The sequence below is a fragment of the Homarus americanus genome, unplaced genomic scaffold (genome assembly GCF_018991925.1).
Source record: "Homarus americanus isolate GMGI-L3 unplaced genomic scaffold, GMGI_Hamer_2.0 scaffold48354, whole genome shotgun sequence".
Classification (NCBI taxonomy): domain Eukaryota; kingdom Metazoa; phylum Arthropoda; class Malacostraca; order Decapoda; family Nephropidae; genus Homarus; species Homarus americanus.
Window position 1 is genome coordinate 5684327 of NW_024723833.1, and position 21290 is coordinate 5705616.

Sequence of the window (21290 nt, forward strand, 5' to 3'; positions counted from 1 at the left end):
AATAGTTAGGTTGTATGGCCAATACTTTAGAATATCTTATACAGTATATCGCAGACAAGAATAATATTGGCTGTATTAATGAACTACATGGATAGCGAAATGAAATATTGCATAAATAATAATCCAATAAGAGTATGAGACAGGCCTTTAGTTAGTCAATCAATCACATAAAATAAAAGGAACAGTGTAAGTCAAATATAAAGACATAAGCTATCACAGTTAACATCACAATAACAAACCAAAGCGCTGAAAAAACACTTACGATGGTTTGTGATACTGAAGGAGTGGTTGAGGTAATCTGGGCAATCCTGCGGGAGATGTCGTTGTACTGAGTCCGGAAGAAGTCGCGCTCCTGATGAAACATATCCCTCTCACGGACCAAGTTACTGATGTCTTCTTCTTCTCCGGCCTAAAGTTATCGCAACAATGTACACTTACTAAAGTCATATGTATTTCATATCATTATTTTCTAATTTATGTACTAATTGTCTGTTATATATGGATAAACAGTATATTGTGTACCGTTACTGTACCTGAGTATCTGAACTGATAATGCCCTGAAATACATGTGCAGTGAAACTATGCTGATTCCAATTAGTCAATTAAATTACTGTACCAGTAATTTGTGCAAATAATACCACAGAATGTTTGAAACCGTGAATATATATGACTGACCAGCCAGTAACAGTTTGTATTACTCAAGCACCAACCCTCACAGTGAGTGAATGTGTATCAGGCTTCCCTTATGTATCCTACCTCTTTCTACACATACATTCACTTTTTTTCTTTTTTTTAAATATCTACCCGAGCCATGTTGTCCGGTGAGAACAAAAACATCTCTTAAAGTCCTAATAAGATTTGGGACAAGCTTGAGATACTGTACTTCAGTTACTGGACACTGGTATTATAACAAATCTCTTACAGCAAGATTTCACTCTATATAAATGAAGAAGGGAGGAACCAAGAATAAAAACTTCCATTATAGTTTACCCGAGGAAGTGGCTGTGCAAGACTGGCCTTAAGATTCTCATACTGTTGTCTGAAGAAATCTCGCTCCTGCTGGTACACTCTCATCTCATTTCTTAATGTTGCAGAGTCCACATCATGCAGTGGTGATGCTTCTGATGCTGCCTAGAAGAAATTTGTACATTCACACCAACAATTAAATAAAGTACAAGATATGGTACCAGAAATCGGGATGACTGGTAGAAAAGCATAATGGTCACGGAGAGAACTATAACAAGAAATGAAGAGCAGTTATAGAATAGAGAAAGAGTGCATATTAACAGTTTTAACAAAAAGAGTGAAGATGTATCACAAATGTCAAATCATCCACTCCAGCCAGGATTCAAACCAGAAACCCACGAACTTGTGGTCATATTTTTTATAAAAGATCCTGAAAAAAGTTTCCATTTCAGTGACAACAATAACCAGCATATCTGTACCCGGATGAGAGGAGAGCGCTGGGGACGGTCAGTGTCAACAGCACCAGGAGCAGCAGCAGTTGGAGCCCCACGAGACAACTGCAAGTTCAACTGCTGTCTGAAATACTCCATTTGTTGTTTGAAGAAATCTCTCTCCCTTCTAACAGTTTCCACATCAACAGCTGTAATTCAAAGGTTAATTGTAGGATGGGGAAGTGAAGGACGAGGATGAGACGGAAGGATTAGTTGGAGTAAAGACAGCAGAAAACAGAAGCATGCATGAATGAATAAAATTGTGGTGTCATATGATTTTGGAGGCAAAACATGTTGACGGGTGATGCTGGCTTGTGATGGGTTTTAAGATCTGGGGCCTTGTTAGGGGAGTACCAAAGCAGATCATATCTATGAAAGCATTAAGAATAACATATGTACAGTAAATGTCCAGTATTATAGTGGACAAAGGCTTAACAGAGTATAAATGAAAATTAGATAGTAAAGATTTTAAAGACTTCATCATTCCACACAAATTGTTATTTTTTTTCAAAGTTTCATACAGCATTTACCTTATCAACCTTGCTTATGCCATAATACAGCTACACAAAACAGTACTAAAAACTAATAATTTACAGAGACTAACTATTGGCAATTTCTATTTTGTACCATCATTAATTGGTAGTATGTAATCAATACTTACCCCCTGTTGGTACAGATTGTGGCCTGGGTGGAGGACTAACAGAACCTACAGTTGTTGGCCCGCCTGCTGAAGGAGCTGCAGTAGCCGGGCCCATAGGCAGGGGACCAAGAGCTGATGGGGCACCAACACCTGTGCCTGGTGGACCAACTCCCATACCACCAGATACTATGGAAGCTGCAGAACCTCCTGCCTGTTGACTCTTCACTGACTGGTACTGCATCTTGTAGAAGTCACGCTCTTGTTTCAGAACATCTCGTTCATGTGTCAAACGTGCTATCTCATTTTCCTGCAACATAGAGAACATAAATAATAATGATCTCAAACATTTTATAACAATTATGTAATTACCAATTACAACTCATTCAACTCAAACTGCTGCAGGCACCATAAAGCCAGCATCTTACTCTTAAGATAATTCTCCATAAAATATATTTTTGACTAACCGGAGAAATGGGTTTCGGTCGTGGCCTCCCAATCTGCATGGGAGTGGAGGGCGTAGATGACGGTTTGCTTTTGAGGATATCCAGCAGTTGTATCACCTGCTCGCTGTAGTATTCCCGCTCCCTCTCTGCCTGTCTTTTCTCTCCTTGAGTCTTAACGGAGAGACAGTTTTTTTTAATTAACTAACGAGTGAAAGCAAATTGGTTATAACACACCAGTTGGAGGCAGAGGGGTTAACTGATCCCCTCATATCAAGAGTTTTGTTCTAAACAAAATACTCATAATTCTATAAATTTTCTAGATACACATACAGTACAATCATCAGCATCTGAGGTCTACTGTTAATAGAATTTAAACAAGGCAAGAGGCAATTTCTTATTAATTATACTCCCACCCGTGAACACAGTCATTACTATTACCCCACCCATCTTTGGCAGAATCCTACATATGCCGAAATTTACTCCGACTCCACAGCCCTGACCACTACTACTACTACCAGGGCTGTGGAGTCGGAGTCGGAGTCGGAGGAAATTTCGGCTTGTGGAGTCGGAGTCGGTAAAATTGTCCAGACTCCGACTCCGACTGAAGCTATTCTGTTCCTAAGAACAAATATATGAACTCAGGCATATTCATTGCAGTGATTCCACTGATCCCACTAATTTTCTTAAATTATTAAAAGAATTTATTTCCATTTTATAAGCATTATTATGAATTTATTGTAGCAGGCACAGTATAGCACTACAGTATAATTTTGGACGATAGTCTCTTCTTTACCATTTGAAATTTTGAATTATATCAAATTTTGTTTCGTTGAAAACTGCACAGAGGCTCTCAGCTACAAAACAATTAGCTACAACCTGTTTTTGGTGAGATTAAGGCAAATTTAATTTAATAACTTAATCATGTAAGGTTTATCCATTTTCCTTAATAAGGTATTCATTTCTTTAATGTACATAAATATAAAACTTTACTTTAAAAGGAATTGTAGGATCATCATTTAGATCCATATCAGATTATGAGCTTAAACAAAATTCATATGCTGAGATCGAACTTTTAGATATACATGTAAATGGTGTTTTCTAGTTAATATCTTGAATTCTTAATAAATTTATTTTTCTTTTGATTGAAACTTTGAAAGTCAAGCCTATCATCTTTTTGTAGTTCTTAAATATCGTCCAGATCATTAATAAAGCTGTAGCAGTATAGCCACGGTGTTTTACTTTTTACCTATGCAGGTTACAACATACAAATTACAATTAGGATGGTAGAAATAGTTGTTACAAATAGGCCAAGGAGTCGGAGTCGGAAGCATAAAAATTTGAGGAGTCGGAGTCGAAGGTTTTGTCTTCGACTCCACAGCCCTGGTACCTATACTGAAATTTTGAACAAAATCCATTTTTTGGCCGAAAATGACAAAAATTGTAAGTCTAAAGCCTTAAAGGATTTTTGGCCAAAAATACGTTTTCTCTCTGAACTAAAATTTAATGTGCCTAACTATTTAAGTACATCCAGAATAATACACAAGCACCAAGAAATGACCTCGAAAACCCATAAGTGGCGAGTAATTAGCATTGCAAAAGTAATTAAAATATTCTAAAAATCATTTGAACATTTTCTAAAAGCCATTTGAACAAGTTATAATCAAGATATCAAATTTTGGTTAACAGATCCTTTGCACATTCAGGAGTACCTATACTGAAATTTTGAACAAAATCCATTTTTTGGTCGAAATGACAAAAATTGTAAGTCTAAAGCCTTAAAGGATTTTTGGCCAAAAATACTTTTTCTCTCTGAACTAAAATTTAATGTGCCTAACTATTTAAGTACATCCAGAATAATACACAAGCACCAAGAAATGACCTCGAAAACCCATAAGTGGCGAGTAATTAGCATTGCAAAAGTAATTAAAATATTCTAAAAATCATTTGAACATTTTCTAAAAGCCATTTGAACAAGTTATAATCAAGATATCAAATTTTGGTTAACAGATCCTTAAGCAGCACATTCAGGAGTACCTATACTGAAATTTTGAACAAAATCCATTTTTTGGCCGAAAATGACAAAAATTGTAAGTCTAAAGCCTTAAAGGATTTTTGGCCAAAAATACTTTTTCTCTCTGAACTAAAATTTAATGTGCCTAACTATTTAAGTACATCCAGAATAATACACAAGCACCAAGAAATGACCTCGAAAACCCATAAGTGGCGAGTAATTAGCATTGCAAAAGTAATTAAAATATTCTAAAAATCATTTGAACATTTTCTAAAAGCCATTTGAACAAGTTATAATCAAGATATCAAATTTTGGTTAACAGATCCTTAAGCAGCACATTCAGGAGTACCTATACTGAAATTTTTAACAAAATCCATTTTTTGGCCGAAATGACGAAAATTGTAAGTCTAAAGCCTTAAAGGATTTTTGGCCAAAAATACTTTTTCTCTCTGAACTAAAATTTAATGTGCCTAACTATTTAAGTACATCCAGAATAATACACAAGCACCAAGAAATGACCTCGAAAACCCATAAGTGGCGAGTAATTAGCATTGCAAAAGTAATTAAAATATTCTAAAAATCATTTGAACATTTTCTAAAAGCCATTTGAACAAGTTATAATCAAGATATCAAATTTTGGTTAACAGATCCTAAGCAGCACATTCAGGAGTACCTATACTGAAATTTTTAACAAAATCCATTTTTTGGCCGAAATGACAAAATTGTAAGTCTAAAGCCTTAAAGGATTTTTGGCCAAAAATACTTTTTTCTCTGAACTAAAATTTAATGTGCCTAACTATTTAAGTACATCCAGAATAATACACAAGCACCAAGAAATGACCTCGAAAACCCATAAGTGGCGAGTAATTAGCATTGCAAAAGTAATTAAAATATTCTAAAAATCATTTGAACATTTTCTAAAAGCCATTTGAACAAGTTATAATCAAGATATCAAATTTTGGTTAACAGATCCTTAAGCAGCACATTCAGGAGTACCTATACTGAAATTTTGAACAAAATCCATTTTTTGGCCGAAATGACAAAAATTGTAAGTCTAAAGCCTAAAAGGATTTTTGGCCAAAAATACTTTTTCTCTCTGAACTAAAATTTAATGTGCCTAACTATTTAAGTACATCCAGAATAATACACAAGCACCAAGAAATGACCTCGAAAACCCATAAGTGGCGAGTAATTAGCATTGCAAAAGTAATTAAAATATTCTAAAAATCATTTGAACATTTTCTAAAAGCCATTTGAACAAGTTATAATCAAGATATCAAATTTTGGTTAACAGATCCTTAAGCAGCACATTCAGGAGTACCTAATTCAGGGCTGTGGAGTCGGAGTCGGAGTCGAGGAGTCGGAGGAAATTTCGGCTTGTGGAGTCGGAGTCGGTAAAATTGTCCAGACTCCGACCGACTCCGACTGAAGCTATTCTGTTCCTAAGAACAAATATATGAACTCAGGCATATTCATTGCAGTGATTCCACTGATCCCACTAATTTTCTTAAATTATTAAAAGAATTTATTTCCATTTTATAAGCATTATTATGAATTTATTGTAGCAGGCACAGTATAGCACTATAATTTTGGACGATAGTCTCTTCTTTACCATTTGAAATTTTGAATTATATCAAATTTTGTTTCGTTGAAAACTGCACAGAGGCTCTCAGCTACAAAACAATTAGCTACAACCTGTTTTTGGTGAGATTAAGGCAAATTTAATTTAATAACTTAATCATGTAAGGTTTATCCATTTTCCTTAATAAGGTATTCATTTCTTTAATGTACATAAATATATAACTTTACTTTAAAAGGAATTGTAGGATCATCATTTAGATCCACATCAGATTATGAGCTTAAACAAAATTCATATGCTGAGATCGAACTTTTAGATATACATGTAAATGGTGTTTTCTAGTTAATATCTTGAATTCTTAATAAATTTATTTTTCTTTTGATTGAAACTTTGAAAGTCAAGCCTATCATCTTTTTGTAGTTCTTAAATATCGTCCAGATCATTAATAAAGCTGTAGCAGTATAGCCACGGTGTTTTACTTTTTACCTATGCAGGTTACAACATACAAATTACAATTAGGATGGTAGAAATAGTTGTTACAAATAGGCCAAGGAGTCGGAGTCGGAAGCATAAAAATTTGAGGAGTCGGAGTCGAAGGTTTTGTCTTCGACTCCACAGCCATGCATTTTACGTAACTCCATTTTCTCTTATCCATGCTCTATCAGATGGACTGATTCTCAAAGGGCTACTGTTTGCCCATTTGGTGCATTCTTGCCATTGAAATAGTGGATGTGTTGGCCATGTACTTCCATCACACTGTGGGGCCTAGCATTTGCACCAAAGTGTTGAGGAGACAATTAAGCAAAAGGCAGCAGCCAATCAGTGCTGTGTTACTGTTACCAAGCATGTCGCAGCCAATGGGAGACCGCGTTACATCCCTCCCAAGGCAGTCTCATGCGTTTGGTAAACAGCGAAGGAGCTTCTCTGTGTTTCTGCCTTATTTCTGCTATTTATGATGGTTTAAATCCATAATAATAATACTATTAGGTATTTAAAAGTTTTATTAATTCTAATTATTGCTTGTATTATACTAACTAGATTTAATATCATGTTGCAGTGTTCTCATTTTTTATCATTGTTCAGGGTCTGTATCTCATTTAAACCTTCCCTTTTTTATTATAATAATTATCTGTGAATGATACTAAAAATATGTACACACAGTATGGTGCTATAGTAATTTATATTTGCACAAACTTTAAAGCATGTTTTCTAAAAATGAATATTTGACACACTGGCCCCTCTAATTCTAAACACCTCATATTACATGAATACCGGGTAAACAGAGAGAATGAATGATGGACAACCAAGGGTAAGTATCCACCGCCTTTAAACGTTTAGGGATACAAGTGTTTACAAAACAACCAAATGTAGTATCCAACCCCATTAATTTAGGATGAGGAATAGCATTAAACAAAGAGAAATATAAGCTTTCAGAATAAAATTGTGAAACAAATTAAAGAACTGACAGTACTGTATCATAAGCAGGAGTAAAAATCTTTACCTGATTCAGTTGTTCATTGAAATAATTTCTCTCCTGCTGCATTTGCTTGAATTGAGCTTGAAGTTTTGCCAAATCATCACCCATGTATGATCGAGACTGTTCCACCAACTGTTTCTCTCTTGACAACTGAAAATTACTCACAACTTAATTGGTGGAGACAGCACCATAAAGAACCACGAAGAATGTATAGTGTGTAAGTGGACTGTATCAATTAAGGAACATGAAGAAATGTGTTAATATAATATGTACACTGTCGCTGTACTGAATATATGGAGAACGTTGTTTAGCCGGTCATATGGACAGTGACATCAACAGATACAGAAGTAGGTTGATTTAATTGTTTATGAAAGACTGAATATAATAATAGATGTACCTCTCCAGTCTGGTTCTTGTAGAAGTCCCTTTCCTGCTCCATGTTAGTCTTCTGAGCCTGAGACTTGAGCATCTCCTCCTTGTAGTAGTCACGTTCCTGCTCCTGCTCCTTGTTCTGTACCATCAACTTCTCCGTCTCTGATGCATAGAAAGCTTTCCCTTGTTCTGCAGTTTCTTTTTCCTCCTTCAACTCACTAATACTTTTGTTTAAAGCATCTTTCTGTGCCTTCAGTTCAATAACTGTTTGACGAAGAGATTCCCCATCCACCGAGAGACGTAGTTTATCGGTTTCTGTTTCTTGTACTGAAAAGAAAGTTTGAAAGAGAAAATTATCAATCAAAAGTAATAAAATAACCATCATTTAGTCAATATCTCAAAGAGTTTTGCACTATACTAAGTGGCCTACATAAAATATCCTGTAAATAACATAATTTAAGCCCATTTCAGCAATTTCTCTCACCCACACAACCCCCTCATCCCAAATGTTTGCAAATGAGTTTGAGCGTGTTTACTAGGCCAAAGCTGATAATGAAGGTAACCAAAATTTATGAAAATAAAGTCAAGGAAGACAGAGAGAACTACAAGTTAGCATAAATAAAGAAAGAACTGGGTATCAGATATTTGGGAATGGATGTGTCAAGCAGAAAAAAAATAAATAAAAATAAAAATAAATAAATAAATAAAAAAATTCCTTCCACGTCAAATAACTCACATAATACAGTCAAGCGATTGATCTTATCTACCAATGTCTTCTTTTCCTCTTGCCCTTTCCGTAAAAGATCTTCCATCCGCTTGTTTTCATCCAGCATTGGCATCCGCTCCGTTACCAGTCGTGTGTGATCGTGAGTTAATTTTGAGTAATCATGGCGAACGTGGATCAACTCCTTATACAGTCGGTCACGTTCATCACGCATTAGGTGATATAAGCGATGCTGCTCAGCTAAATCTGCTTTACAGCTCAAAAGTTTGGTCTGCAGAGAATAAAAATAAAAACCATAACTGGCAAACACAAATTTAAATTGCACAAGTTTGGGAACATTTAGATCAGTGTTTAAAGATTTTTTGTATCAAACCAACTGGTTCCTATTTGACAGGATGTTCATCTATGAAGGAAAATTCCAATGACTTTCCATACTGTATATGTACTTTTTCATGCAAATAACCCTCCTAAATATTGACTACCTCACTCTTCTCTTCAAATTAGGTTGGTTATTCCCTAACAACATGGCCTCCCATATTAAAAAGTAAATTCATGAGGTTTACTTGCACAGTTGGTGGAGTATTCGCCTAAGACCTCACTACCCCTTATGTTTTCAGCAAATAAATAAAGGGGGCAGGATAACCACTAACTCTGAATACTAAGATTCTTATCAGTACCTGTCCAATCAACCAACACCATTGCAAGAAAAAGTTTGGACTGTACACATATAGTGTAGCCATTTCCCTCTCAAAGAAAACAGTAGGAATTTACAGCATATTTTGTAACTGAAGGAAGTAAGATAAATTAGTTATCAGTAATTTGGAAAGACTATCTTCTCATCAAGGCATAAATTAAGAATTTGCAATTCAATAACTATGGAGGATACTGCTGATAATACTATTTTACCACATGTTCATCTTTTAATTAACTATAAACCAACAAAGCTACCTTTGTGTGATCTAGTCGCTGTGTGAGAGTTTCTGCAGTGTTAAAAACGTCTTCCTCCAGGAGCCGATTGGTGTTTTCTACATTATGAAGTTCTTTTGTTAGATCTGTGTTGACATCAGCCAACTCCACTGCTCGATTCATTGCATCATGAGTGTCTCCAAGATTATCTGTAAATGCAAAAGGTTCTTTCAACACACAGTTAGAAAACACCACAAATATTCATAAAACAAGTAATAATGATCTGAAAACATGAAGTGAGTTATGGTGACAGTCTCACACCCTTATATCTAAGCTTATTCTCAAGCAAATTCCCATATAGATATAGTAGCAATTTAAGATTACTCACAAGCAAATTTCCACACCACCTTACTTTTAAGTTTACTCTCGAGATGAATGTTGGTCTTGGTGAGCATATCATTGTGGAGCTGTAACTGGTGTAGGTGTGCATGTGCTGCCTGTAATCTATTGTCCTCTATCACCGCCGCCACTGTCCGTCCTCCCTCCAACAATCCCTGCAGTCTGTTGATCTCTGCTTCTCTGTTTGAAATCTGGGAAAGAAAAAGTTATTTCCAAAAGACTTCTCTCATACTTATCTCTACCGTTCTCTTTTACCAAATTCTGTATGTAGTGAACCAAAAGGAACTTGAATTTCCTGTTCCTTTGATGATTAATGTAGCACACAGTAATCTTCAATCCACTCAACACACCTGTTTCTTGAGTGTTGCACACTGGTTTTCATTCTCCTTAGCATGACGCTGGCTGCGCTCCACTTCTTGTTGCAGGTCCAGCAGCTTCTGATCTGTCATCCTCAACAGATCAGCCAGGTAGGCATCATTGTTGTTGTTTCGTTGACTCTGACTCCCACCAGCACACCCACACCTGAAAGGAAGTTATGTGCAGTATAGTAGGAAACACTCCACATCACAGAACCTGTCATAGTTAGGCCCCAAACCTATAAGAATTAGGTCAAGAATTTCAGTGAATTAGGCAAAAACCCATAAGAATAAGGCAGAGAACTTTTCATATTTCGGTATGCACGGATATCTTACAAATGTTAAGATGTGAACCTGTCAGTGAGGCCAAGAACCTTCATCATCTTGTTACATCAACACAATTAGTGAAAAATTCTTGTATATACTTATGGATAAATACAATTAATATGGCAATATACCATGATAACTCAACTTATATCCAATACATACTTTCACAAACATTTCAAAGTTTAAGTATTTACTTATACTGTACAGTATTCAGTTAACAGTTGATGTATACAGTAGGAATTCACAAAGCATTACACTAACTTTGAACACTTGTTACTGGAAGACATGTTGTTTTCTGGAAGATGAGAAGTGATTTCTAAACGCTGACGTTGAAATGGTATCGGCTTTCTCCGTCCACCTGATAGGAAAAATGTTTGTTATAGCCATTAACAGGTGTGTCTTCCCCTGAAAAAAGCTACATGAAAATCCAGAGAAAACTAACATGCTAAAAATGAGTATACTGTACTGTACAATGAAAAAAAAATTATCATACATACACAAGTTACCAAATAATGAAAGTACAGTAATGATATTGAAGGTGACTAACTTTATGTAACATTCAGAAAAATAGCCAGTCAAACATTTTACTGCAGATTTTTAATAAAGTTAGTCAGTACAGTAATATTAATAACCATCCTAACCGATTGACTCAAACTGAGAGAACTTTTTTACCACCCATACTGATGGAACTTATCATAAATTCTTGGTCACCCTTTTACTTTAACCTACCATGATGCACTAAGGGATAAGAAAATGTTTACCTGGAAATGTCAGACTCAGCAAGGCCTCACATAGTTAGGTGTGTTTTATTTGTCTGTTGTGTTCACGACACAGTAAAATCATTAACTGAAGAGAGCATTTTTATTAAATTATAAAATATTTCATCATATTAGTACATTACAGTACAGTATAGTATTAAGATTTCAGGTCTCTACATTATCAAGTATATGTATGATTTTTAATGCAATATTTAAACTACATAATTTACACACTGCTCAAGGCTTTTATGCAACAATTATAATGTGCATCTGTGAGTGTGTTTCATGTCTCTGTCTGTTAACAATAGTTTTATGCCTAGATGAGGGTTCTTTGCTCTCATTTTTAATCATCATCATCAACAACAATGTGTTTGCATGGGTTCTCCATCATACAGTACCTGTACTGTACTATGACTGTTAACTAAACCAACCATTCTACATTAAAATGATGTATTCTTTGAAACACAGGTACAGCGGGTGACGTCTCTTACCAGGCGTAGTGACAACTGCCCGGAGGTTCTTCTCCTGCAGCTGAAGAATCTTGTCGTTTTTCTTACTGGATTCAGCCTCAAGTTCTTCTTTCTGCCGCTGATACTCCCCAGCAAGTAACCGCAGGTTCCTGTTCTCCTCCTCTAACTTTTGTAAGGCATTTTGGAGCTCTGTAAGAAGCATTGGCAGCATTAGTCCGCATAAATTTTATTTCTTGTGACAGTAATAAATTTTCTGACCAAAGCATCATGTGAGAATAACCCAAGGAGGGGTATAACACTTACACTGTACTGTACTCTACGGGTATTACAACATTGTGAAAACCAGCAACTCCAACAACTGAGCCACATTTGCTGGTCCAACAGGAGGCCAAATAAAAAGGTTTCACTCCACATTCATTAAACTAATCATAACCAGTGTAATAGGCATGATTCTCTGGCACCCTGTAGCCTAAAACACTCCACTGGTTAACACTGACGCCCCAAGATAAAATAGATATAAGAAACACAGCAAGTGCGTTTGTTCTGTTTCTTCTTCTGCTCCCCGAGCATCTTGACCACATGCAAGGTATTATCCCCCACAAAAAATATTAGGTAAACTGCGTCACATACCTTTACTGTGCTTGTCGTTCTGTTCCCTGAGCGTGATGTTGGCCATGTGCAGGGTATTAAGTTGGGTCAGGAGGCGACCGTTCTCCTCCTGGTAGGGCGCCACACTCGCACACACGTCATCACATCTCTGTAACATCATAATAATACAATTGTTTGTTTAGCACGATAATGAAATAAGAACAGTAAATATGAAAGTGCTACCTGAGTGGCAATGTTCCTGACAAAGTTTCATATTCCAGCTAAGCTTGCCTAGTACAGTATAGTATATCATGGATAAGAAAAATTAAAACTTACTGGTATGTTTAATTACAATAAAAGGTGGATATACACAACATCTAAAGAGCTATGGGTTGAGAATGAGAGGTAAAGGCAAAACAAAGTGATTTTTAACGATCAAATCTATTGCAATAATTTTTCTGTTTATGGTAAGTTTATACTTTGACAAGGACATAACAGTATAGCCAATTACAACAGAGTTACATCAGCATGAATGGTTTTATAACAAGATTATTCCTGTCGGATTTTAAGTCTCAGATCTTGTTACTTTGTATGATGTCTCAATGCATGCAATTGCAGTATTGTATTGTCCCTTAGTGAATTAACATCATATTTAAAGTATATTTGATTACATGACATTCTTGTTGTACATTTGATATCATTAATGTGTGCTCAAGACTACAGTACAGTATATCATCTTATGAAATGTCAGATATGTATATGCCATGCCAACAATGACTCCGCGTGTGTTCATGCATGCAAGGGGGAGAGGATGATATTGTTATTTTTTCAAGAAGTGTCATGAAAGGATCTGAGGCATAAAATGCCTTACCAGGTTAAAAGGCAAAATCTAATATCTCTCTGATAATATTGTGCATTCATTAAAAATATTATATGTGCGGTATAATAACACCTATATTCTCAAGAGGTGTGGACACAGCACTTGTCCTAAGGGTAGCTAGTTAGCACCCAAGACACCCCCAGTCAACCAAGCTGTGAATGGATACCTGTACAGCACCTAATTAAGTTGATAAAGTGAAGGTGAACAAGTATAATGCCACACACTGCTTCTTTGTGTCCCCAGTTTAGTATTCTGAGCTGTATCCCAATTTCCAATAAATTTCTGTCGTGCCCATGGGAGCCACGTCCATTTTTTTTTCCAACGGGGTAAATCTTCACAAGCAAATACAACAAGCTTCCCCCACCCAGTCCCTCATGACTTGCTTGGAGCTCTAAATTATTCAAAACAGTATAAGTTTGCCAAATTTAAAATTAATTCCAGAATTGACTTACACCTAATGCCTCATTAGCAGTCAGTCACGAAAAATCAATAATGATTCAATTTTTTTACGTGAAGGTTCTTTGTGTAAACAATTTACCCAACAAGCTCAAATAAAATCCTGGTGTTTCGTTGTGTAATATTAAATTGGTTAAAAATATCACAATTAATTAGTGCCAGGACGGACAATGGTGATCAATCAATGATCAGAACAGGTTAATGCGGTAATTTGTATTAACTCGGGAAGAATATCTGGTCACGCTCACCACGCTATAAGGCACCGCAGGATTTCGTTCAAGAGAGAACTATCCGGTAAGATCCTGACCCGTAGGCCATGATCTGGTGGGATTTTATTGGAGTGCAGTGTTGGGCAGGAGGTGATGGCGTGGGCAGTGATGGGTGGCGTGTGGGGGGCGCGCCAAAATAAACGACTGGTGGAAACTAAGGGCCACGCTCCCCTCATTTATCTCGTGAAAAGCGGCCATTACAGCTAGAAATTACTAACACGTCATCCTTCACTTACCGCCTTCTAATTCTAAGTAAAAACATTCTATATTAATTACAAGCGGCCATCGTGATAATCTTTTGTTAAACAGGCGGATATTTGATAGCGTACACAAGTGTCAGTACAAAAGTTAAGGATAAATAAAAATAATAACAATAATACAATAATTTAGGTTCCATGACATAAATTCGTATATATAATCATGATATACTGTATTATAATTCCATACGGCCAATGCTAAATGCGCTGGAAGTGAAAGATTGATATTAATTAGTTATTGTTCCATCCCAATAATTATAATGTAATTACTGTATGTGGTGGGCTGAAGGTGAACCATGACAATATCGCTTAACCGGTAACACACACACACACACACATCTTCGTGCACGACACGGGTTAATAATTAAAGCCTTTGTTGATAATTCCGTATATTATCTGTGGAATTCCAGAGGATGGTAACAAGCTAGGAAGGATATCTAAACGTGTTGACATTTGAGAGACGACTGGATAACCACCTGGTAGTGTCTGGCTGTGTTTCCTGGTGGCGATTGGGTTTGTAAACAACAAGCCGATGTATAAACAATGTGACGTCGTAATCATGGGTTCAATACTAATAAATTTATGAGATTTAATTCTCTGAAGTCTAATTTTTCCCTATTTTGTATGTATAACTGTGACTGCATGTGTAAGTACGTGCTAGCTGTAGTAGTGAACAGATACACACCATCCCTAAAACGCTACCTCAACGTCAACAAACTTTTCCTCGCTCAGTCAGTCACCAAGTCACGTATAGAGATGCTGCCCGTGCTAAATGATGGCCACAAAAACATATGTGACGCAACACAATACCTGAACAACTTCACCTGGAGACACTGCCTGAGCCTCGCCCGTTGTGAGTGACAGGATCCAAATAAGGAGAGTAGATCAGGTAGCACAACTTGAGTGGGTCAGGTAGCACGTAACTTGAGTGAGACAGGTAGCACGTAACTTGAGTGGGTCAGGTAGCACGTAACTTGAGAGACAGGTAGCACGTAACTTGAGTGGGTCAGGTAGCACGTAACTTGAGTGGGTCAGGTAGCACGTAACTTGAGTGGGTCAGGTAGCACGTAACTTGAGTGGGTCAGGTAGCACGTAACTTGAGTGGGTCAGGTAGCACGTAACTTGAGTGGGTCAGGTAGCACGTAACAGGTAGCACGTAACTTGAGTGGGTCAGGTAGCACGTAACTTGAGTGGGTCAGGTAGCACGTAACTTGAGTGGGTCAGGTAGCACGTAACTGAGTGGGTCAGGTAGCACGGGTCAGGTAGCACGTAACTTGAGTGGGTCAGGTAGCACGTAACTTGAGTGGGTCAGGTAGCACGTAACTTGAGTGAGACAGGTAGCACGTAACTTGAGTGGGTCAGGTAGCACGGAACTTGAGTTTGATCAGGTAGCACGTAACTTAAGCTGGACACTGGCATATTCCTACCTTTTCTAGCGCCCAGATTACCTTACACGATACATGCACTAACTATCCACTGTTACTCATGAACTTTCAGTGGTGTGTGTGTATACGTCAAACCCAAGAGCTTCAACAGAGCATATAACTCAAACATACGGACACACTAAATGCCAAGAACCATTCCCCCTTAATTACTAAACCGCCAATTATTGAGAATATATGATGATTCCTGTTACCACCACACGTTCACTGTCACCACCAACGTTCATTGTCACCACCAACGCTCACTACACATCGTAATTATTAAAAGTTGTTCAATATTTTCCATTTTATCTCTATTATTCTGACGATGGATAGAGATTGTTTTAAATGTCGGCCATAAAACATCTTCATCCCATCGCCATTGTTTCTCAAGTCTTTGATGTTCGGGGTCGACAGGAATTCCTAAACGTTTCCCCAGTGAAAATATATATATATATATATATATATATATATATATATATATATATATATATATATATATATATATATATATATATATATATATATATATGATAAAATCACACGGGAAAATGGAAACAACGGAATTACCTTAGCTTTCGTCTTTATTCAAGACATCTTCAGAGCAACTGGATTACATGGACAGAGAGAGGCTTAAATATACAGGTTGACCTTAAAAACATGATTTTATCAAGATTTATCTTATCCACGTTTTCATTGTGATTTACATGATATATATATATATATATATATATATATATATATATATATATATATATATATATATATATATATATATATATGACCTAGTGAACGATGCTTAATAACGCTGGTATTTGAAGCACCTAAAACATGAGGCAATTCAATTAATTATTCGGCTGCAGTTCCGAGAGAGAGTCTGGACGAAGACTCCAGACATTTAGTTAAAACATAATAATGACAGTGATTGATCTGACCTGCCCACTATACCATAATAATAATAATAATAATAATAATAATAATAATAATATTATTATTATTATTATTATCATTATAATAATAATAATTACATACATACATAATAATAATAAGTACATACAGTACATACATTATGTGCGTGTGTGCCCGTTATACAATTCCACGTTTTGAAAATAGAACTTAAATTTGGTAGGGAGGTTAGGTAGCTGGGTAACTTAACTAAGGAAATATTTAATGGAATGCTTACTAGTTGATGGGGCTATTTACTGGTTGCTGGGCTATTTACTAGTTCCAGGGACTATTTACTAGTTGCTGGGGCTATTTCCTCAGTCGATGGGGAAGGAAGGATCTACTATTCAACACTGCTTGGGGATAGGACAAGGCAACGCCACATGAGGAACCAGCTGACGGTGAAGATGATTACGGAGCAAGCGAGAGCGAGTCAACACTGGGAAGGCTGGGGCGTGTACTGATGAAAGGAGCAATGGACATGCTAGTTGAGGGAAGAAGTGGATGGGCGGAGACAATGAATAAGAAAGGTGTGACTTAAAAGGGACATGAGAGAACTGGGAATAATGCGAAGCAGCTGAACGGGACCGATAACTGTGTTGAAGGGGGAATAATACGAGTCAACCTAACATTACCGATAACCCTTAACCCAACGTAAAGCTTAATCTAACGAAACCTATCCTTACGTAAACCTTAACTAAACTTAAATCTTAATCTAAACTAACTTAAACCTTAACCTAACGTAAACCTTAATCTAACCTAACTTAAAGTTAACCTTAACCAAAACTAACTTAATCTTTAATCTAACGTAAACCTAACTTAAAGTTAACCTAAACCTAAGCTAACCAACCCTAACTTAATCTTTAATCTAACGTAAACCTTAACCTAACCTACCATAACGTTAACCTTATCCTAAGCTAGGCAACCCTAACTTAATCTTTAATCTAACCTAACCTACCTCAGCTTACCAACACTAACTTAATCTTTAATATAAAACCCAACCCTAACTTAACCTCACCCATCAACACGATTAAATATGATGGCTGTCTTTCACATGGGTTATTTTTTTCTTTTTCCTTAATGCGGTGATTTATGATTGACCCCGCTTCCTGCCCCTCGCCCCCTCCCTCTTCTGTAGAATGGTGTTGGCTGGTGGCTCCGAGACGAAGGATTTTCCTCTCCATCATCATCAAGAGCTCAGTGAAGATAAGGTAAGAGAAAGAATAAGGATACCATTTGTTTCCCGCAACCGAACTTGAGATAGTCATATAGTACGCACGAATAAGTGCAGTGTGTGTGTGTGTGTCAGATGGTAATGTTTATGTCCAGGGAAATCAACTCGTTTAGGTGGGTGTATGTGTAGGGTGATAGCTGTGACACCAATAAGTCACCAATTTTGGGGGCGCCACAACACCGAACAGTTCTCTCTAAAAGTATGTTACCAATGACTTAATATAAACAAGATTACACAAAATTTCCGTCGGGATGTATGTATGTTCCTTGTAAGTGGCTAAGTGTGTTAAGCTAGCTCTAACCTCTATAAAAAAATATAAAAAAATAAAAATAGAATAAAATAAATAAATCTAATTCACTTGGACGACCATTCAGGACACCCCTAACCACGCGATGTTTAGAAAATGACTTCGCGTAAACAAGATTAAATGTGCAGGCGGGAGGTAATGTGTGCTTGTCCATGTGACTCAACTGGCCAGAGTGGGTAAGTGCAGGGTGAGGGCGGCACCAGACCCGTGTAATGAGAAAGCAGGAGGGACACTCTCTCACCTGGACCGTCCACTGTTGGTCATTACTAAAATAAAGTACGCGAAATTAGCAGGCGACAGGTGAGGTAGCTGTGTCGGGGGGGGGCAAATGTAAGGGGTGTGTGACTAAATGACGGCGAGAGATGGTGAGAGCTTGTGTGAGTGTATGTGAGAGAGAGAGAGCAAGGTTAAGCGTGAGAGAGAGAGAAAAACGGTGGTGATAGTAATGGTGATGGTTAAGTACAGTTAAATAATTCAAAGGGGAGCTTCGATCCTAGCCACTACCTTTACCTCCCCCCCTCCTCCTCCTGCACTAAGCAATACAGTACATACGTCAAGTGTACACAGCCACGTACTACCTGACACCATCACGCCTGTAGCCCGTGCCATTATAACCTACTGTGTGGCACCATGCACTGCTCTAACACCAACTGCCTTACTTTTTTGTACCATTCACTACTGTATCCTGTACTATTGTTCATACCACCTCAACGATTTGCCATGCCCTGGTAGTCTAGCAGGGTTGAAGCAATTAAAGATATGATCAACTAAACTGCACTCGAAAGGTGGGGAGGGGGCAAATTACACCCAGTGAGACCTCTTTCACAGATATGACCTTGACCTTTGACCTCAGTCACAGCAACCCAAGGAATTGTCATGGTGAACACTGAAGCTCTTGCCGTTCTCAAATTATGTTACTCACACACACACACACGTAGATATATCGAGACGCCAGTGACCGCCTCTCTCACGCGACCCCGTCAAGCTGGAGTAACAAGAAGCCTTCAATATTACCAGTCACAGTTACGCAACTTGACATAATATAACCAATACAACACACACACACACCACTACTACTACTGCTGCTACTTTGCTGTCACTCGGAGTTGGAGTATGACGATCATCCAGTGATGACAGAATGATACGAGTTATTAGTGATGTTACTTTCCTTGGTGAGCTCCAAGGTGTCTTGGGAGGCTGATACGGGCCCGACAGAGTTATCCGCAGATGCTGAAGGTGTGGAGGGATGGCGGCAGCGTCTTTCCAGCGATAGGGCTTGTCCGCCTCAGTATTCAGTCCAGCTACCTCTAAAGTATTAATACCTTCTCGTGTGGAGTGATCGTCTCCCAGGAGAAGGGGTCGATTGATACTTTTTCAGGTTTGTCTTATTCTTAACTTTTACCGTTGTCCGCCAGCGTTACGTTTGGCATTCTTCAGATGATTGTAGAGTGGCAGCTTTGTGGATAACACGGCCAGCCCAACTTAGTTCATGGATAATGGCAGCATCGGTAACCCTACTCTTGGTGTAGGTGTAGGCGAGAATATTTGTCCTCTTGTCTTACCAGCGAACTCATAGGAGGGAACGTTGACTGACACACACACATAATAAAAAAACCTTGATCATTAAAATTTCAGCTCACATCTCCAGTGATCCGCTGACTCCATGTCCCAGACGTGTGTGTGCGTGTGTGAAGGACTTGATCATGTACAGTACACACACGCACATACCAACTAAACGCACACAAAACAAATTTAGTTTGAGTGCATGTGCGTAGGAAAAGGTCATGTACTCATACATACCTAAACGTAAACAGAAAACAAACCTACAGTATGTGCGTGTGTGTGTAAGATAAGATCTTGTATACACACCAGTAACGAGACAACCTACACGGCAAACTTATCCTTCGAGTATGTGTGTGTGTGTGTGTGTGTAAGACTGAAAGACGCACAGATCACAGCGAAGAACAGGTACACGGTATACATATATGAGGTGAAAAGTAGGATGTGGTAGGAGTATCCTAAAGAGGGGGAATAGAAAGACTATGACATTGTAGAATTGACAAGAGAAAATAAGAACTTACGGGGATTCGTGTTGGGCAGTAGTGCGGGGCTTTATAAACAAACACACGCACACACAGGAGGTAGACAAGTCCTCACAAAAATCCTAAAGGAAGATCAAGAACAAAAATAAGGATAGCGAGGGTAGCAGCTTACGGGTGTGCGTGTGGGACAGCTGGACCAAACAGCAGCAGTATTATGAGGAGACCACCACCACGATACACACTCGCCACACACACACTGATCAATGAATGACCAACTCGGTGGGTGGCTACCTCCCTCCTTCCTTCCTTACCTACCTACCTCCCTCCCCTCTCCCTGCAACCCTCCCTCTCTCCCTGCAACCCTCCCAACTCCCTGCCACCCTCCCCAACTCCCTGCCACCCTCCCCCAACTCCTTGCCATCCTCCTTCACTCCTGCTACACCCCTCACTCCCCTGCCACCCTCCCCAACTCCTTGCCATCCTCCTTCGCTCCCTCTCCCCACCCTGCAACCCTCTCTCACTCCCTGCCAGCCCCCCACTCCACCCTCCCTCACTTCCTGCCACCCTCCCTCACTCCTTGCCACCCTCTCACTCCCTGCCACCCTCACTCCTTGCCACCCTCTCTCACTCCTTGCCATCCTCCCTCACTCCTCCCTCACCCTGCCACCTCCTCACCCCTGACACCCTCCTCCCTTCCCTCCCCGCATGCTATCCTCGCGATCTGCCTAAAAAAAATGCCTACCTGCCTCCCTCCTTCCATGCCTGCATAAATCCCTGCCTGCATAAATCCCTCCCTGCCTCCCTACCCACCAACTCCCTCCCTACATGCTATCTTACATACCTGCCTGCCTGCTCCCCTGACTACCTTCCTTCCTACCTCCGCCTGTCTCCCTCCCCTTACCTAACTCTCTGCCTGCCTGCCTTCCCCCTGCCTCCCTACATCCCTGCCTGCCACTCTTCCCCTCTACCTGC

At 38.5% G+C, this 21290-nt stretch overlaps 1 protein-coding gene across 2 annotated transcripts in view; it reads right to left on the reverse strand.

The window, feature by feature from the left end:
- Window positions 1-21290, reverse strand: part of LOC121863782 (centrosomal protein of 135 kDa-like) — an 84237-nt gene that overhangs the window by 54554 nt on the left and 8393 nt on the right. For both annotated transcript variants that reach the window (XM_042362582.1, XM_042362581.1), the window contains exons 3-16: window positions 12550-12676; window positions 11941-12108; window positions 10953-11049; window positions 10359-10530; window positions 10022-10199; window positions 9652-9818; window positions 8716-8974; window positions 8005-8306; window positions 7632-7757; window positions 2562-2711; window positions 2119-2404; window positions 1446-1606; window positions 991-1131; window positions 263-409 (exon numbers count right to left, since the gene is read on the reverse strand). In XM_042362582.1, coding sequence (XP_042218516.1) covers window positions 263-409; window positions 991-1131; window positions 1446-1606; window positions 2119-2404; window positions 2562-2711; window positions 7632-7757; window positions 8005-8306; window positions 8716-8974; window positions 9652-9818; window positions 10022-10199; window positions 10359-10530; window positions 10953-11049; window positions 11941-12108; window positions 12550-12676 — 2481 coding nt within the window. The remainder of the gene's footprint in view (window positions 1-262; window positions 410-990; window positions 1132-1445; window positions 1607-2118; window positions 2405-2561; window positions 2712-7631; window positions 7758-8004; window positions 8307-8715; window positions 8975-9651; window positions 9819-10021; window positions 10200-10358; window positions 10531-10952; window positions 11050-11940; window positions 12109-12549; window positions 12677-21290) is intronic.